The sequence below is a fragment of the Pediculus humanus genome, genomic scaffold (assembly GCF_000006295.1).
Source record: "Pediculus humanus corporis 1103172107729 genomic scaffold, whole genome shotgun sequence".
In the NCBI taxonomy this organism is placed as follows: Eukaryota; Metazoa; Arthropoda; class Insecta; order Psocodea; family Pediculidae; genus Pediculus; species Pediculus humanus.
In genome coordinates this window covers 73,302-76,548 of record NW_002987332.1, presented here as the reverse complement: position 1 = coordinate 76,548, position 3,247 = coordinate 73,302, and the positions used below count along the sequence as shown (strand labels likewise).

Sequence of the window (3,247 nt, the reverse complement as noted above, 5' to 3'; positions counted from 1 at the left end):
GCAAAAAAAATTATTCGTTGAAGAAAAAGAAATTAACTTAATTATGACAAAGAAAAAAAAGAAAGTTTAATTAATAATAATCGAAAATAGTTCGATTCGATCAAAACAACTCCCACATTTTGTTTTTCCAGGGGAGGGGGGGAGAGGGGAGAGGAACCGGCCGTCAACTAAAAAATTTTTCACCACACTTTGTTTCTTTTTTTTCTTTTTTTCGAAAAAAATTTTTTTAAACAAAAACAAAAAAAGTTTTAAACAAGTCAAAATAATGTCGAAATCGTAATAATAATAATAAATAGTTTATTGTTATGTTTTTTTGTAAATATTAATAGTTTTCAATAATAATAATAATAATAATAATAATGCTATAAATATTAACGCGAAAAGTTTTTTTAATTATAAATAAAATTAATTTTACTCGTCGTAATTTTAAAAGTGCAATATTTTTTGGTACATCGTACTTATTTTTCTTTCTTATAAGGGTTATTATTATCATCATCATCATCATCATCATTATTATTATTATTATTATTACATTTTTTTAAATCGTAAAAACCTTAAACCTAAGTTAAACAATAATAAGTTTTTTTTTTTTTTGATTTTACGCCAATTTTTTCTAACACAGACTGATCAATTAAACGCATTTGAAATTTAAATTTATTAAATATTATTATTAATATTAATATGTCGATTAATATCGTCGTCGTGAAATTTATTATTATTATTATTATTATTATTATTATTATTATTATTATTATTTTACCTTGTCACCGATAATGATGATGATGTGAATTCGATACTTTTATAAAAACGTTTTTTTCCACCTCCTCCTTTCCCCCCATTAATAATATATTTATTTTCATCGTATTTTTTTTGTTTATTCCCTCGGGAGAGAATATTTCCTTTTTGGAGGGAGGAGGGGGAGAAAGATGGGGAAAGAGGGGGAAAACTTTTTAATAATAATTTTTTTTTTTTTTGTTTTCCAGGATATGCGGCTGAAGGAAATCCGAATCCCAGTGGTAAGAATTTTAATTTTTTATTTATTTATTTATTTCTTAATTATTCATTAAATTATTTTAATATTAAACAAAATTTATTTATAAAATTATTATTATTATTATTATTTCATTCGTGTTTGTCGCATAATAATAATAATAATAATAATAATAATAATAATAATACGTGTGAAAAAAATAAAAAAAAATTGCAAACGTGTTGAATAATGATAAATACGTTTAAAAATTATTATTATTATTGCTATTATCAATTCGATTATTGTATTTATTTACGTTGGATATTGATAAAATAATAATAATAATAATAAAATTTATTATCGTGATAATAATAATTAATTAAGATAAAATACCTGGAATAGGAATAGAGAAAAAGAAAATATTTTCAAATAATTGCATAGGATAATTAATTCCTTGCAGTTTGAAAAGAAAATTTTTTTATATTTTAGTCACGTGATTTTTTGTGTTTTGTGACGTCATCATCAACGTACCAAAAATCCATAGATAATAAATGAATATAGAAAAAGTTACTATTGATTAGGATTAATAATAATAAATTAATAAATAATGATGATGATGATAATTTTTTTTTTTTATATATATATAAAATCATCAGATGCGGACAGTTGGGGTGGAATATGTAAAATCGGTGACAAACAATCACCGATAAATATAAAATTAGGAGAAATACAATCAAGATTTTTACCTGAAATATGTCACCATGATGAGTACGAAATAAAACAAAAATTTATGATAAAAAATACTGGGCATACTGTACAGTTAGCACTTCAAAACAAATCAGCAAAACCGTTTATACATTTAGGATATGGAGGAAAATATGTATTTGAACAATTACATTTTCATTGGGATGCCGAACATGAATTCGATGGTAAAAGGTATACCAACAAACTCAACCTTAAATAATAATAATAATAATAATTTTAATACTAAACCGTTAAAAATTTTTTGTTTAGGGCGGATTTAGAAATGCACATGGTTCATTATAATAAAAAATATAATAGTTTTTCAAAAGCATTAACCGAACCGGATGGCTTAGCTGTATTGGCTGTATTTTTTGACGTAAATAACGACATTTTATATAAATAATTTTTTTTTTTGTTTTAACGATCAAATAAAATTTAAATTTATTATTTTTTTTTTTTTATTGATTGATTTCGACAGCGAACGGAATCGAAAAAACCAATTAAAAATTTTTTCAATTCCATAACGGATTCATTACAATATTTAGAAAAACCAAATGAATACGTACCACTTGATAAAGAATCAAAATCAAAAAATTTATATGCATTAACCGATTTTTTACCTGACGATGTATCGTCATATATAATATATAACGGCTCGTTGACGACTCCGCCATGTCATGAAAATGTTCAATGGGTAATTTTTTTAAATCGTTATTACGTTTCCGATTCGACGGTGAGTTTTTGACTTTTTTCAATATGTAAAATGTAATTTATTATTAAATTTTATTTTTATAATAATTTTAATTTTAGCTTAAAAGTTTAAGAACTACAAAAGGCGAAGATGGTAATAATATAGAAAGTAATTACAGACCGGTGCAAAAATTAAACGGTAGAAATGTTTTTCACCGCCTTTCCGAAAAGAATGTTTTTTCAAATAGTTGTAGCTCGTTGAGAAAAAAAAAAACTTACGTTTATTTATGGTCTTTCATAATTATTACGATTAAATTTTTATCGATTTAATTTTGTTTTTTTTTTTCTTTTCATTTATTGATTTATTTATTTTTAAAAAAAAAAAACTAACGCAAATATTATTTTTATTTCTTGTCATTAACATGAAATGAGTGGAAAAATTAAGAATTCAATTAAAAATATTATGTATATTCTTTTTAATATTATTATTGTAATTAATTAATAATTAAAAGTTTTTTATTTATTTTTATGATTTGAAATCTTTTTTAAATTTTCATTAAGATTTCTTATTATGCATTTAAGTAAGAAAAATTTAATGAAAATAATGTTTAGTTTAATTGGCGTCATTAAATTTATCAGGTAAGAAAAAAAAAAAAAAAGCTTTTTTTTTATTACTTCGTAAATATTAGGATTTGACTTTTCCGGGTTTAATAATTTTACCGTTTTTTTTTCTTTTTTTTTTTACAACTCAATTAATAAATGATAAAGAGAAATATATTATAAATTATTATACCTGATGCTAGTGATGTAATTTTCAAATCTTGAATACAAAATTTTTTTTTC

General features: G+C 22.2%; 1 protein-coding gene across 1 annotated transcript in view; it reads left to right on the top strand.

Moving 5' to 3' along the window:
• Nucleotides 1-1,219: 1,219 nt before the first annotated feature.
• The window catches only part of Phum_PHUM319040 (carbonic anhydrase 6 precursor, putative), a gene marked incomplete at both ends in the record, with an annotated part of 3,284 nt that continues 1,256 nt past the window's right edge, over nucleotides 1,220-3,247 (top strand). Inside the window, 5 exons of the mRNA XM_002427397.1 lie at nucleotides 1,220-1,286; nucleotides 1,627-1,906; nucleotides 1,985-2,090; nucleotides 2,193-2,447; nucleotides 2,525-2,638. Coding sequence (XP_002427442.1) covers nucleotides 1,220-1,286; nucleotides 1,627-1,906; nucleotides 1,985-2,090; nucleotides 2,193-2,447; nucleotides 2,525-2,638 — 822 coding nt within the window. The remainder of the gene's footprint in view (nucleotides 1,287-1,626; nucleotides 1,907-1,984; nucleotides 2,091-2,192; nucleotides 2,448-2,524; nucleotides 2,639-3,247) is intronic.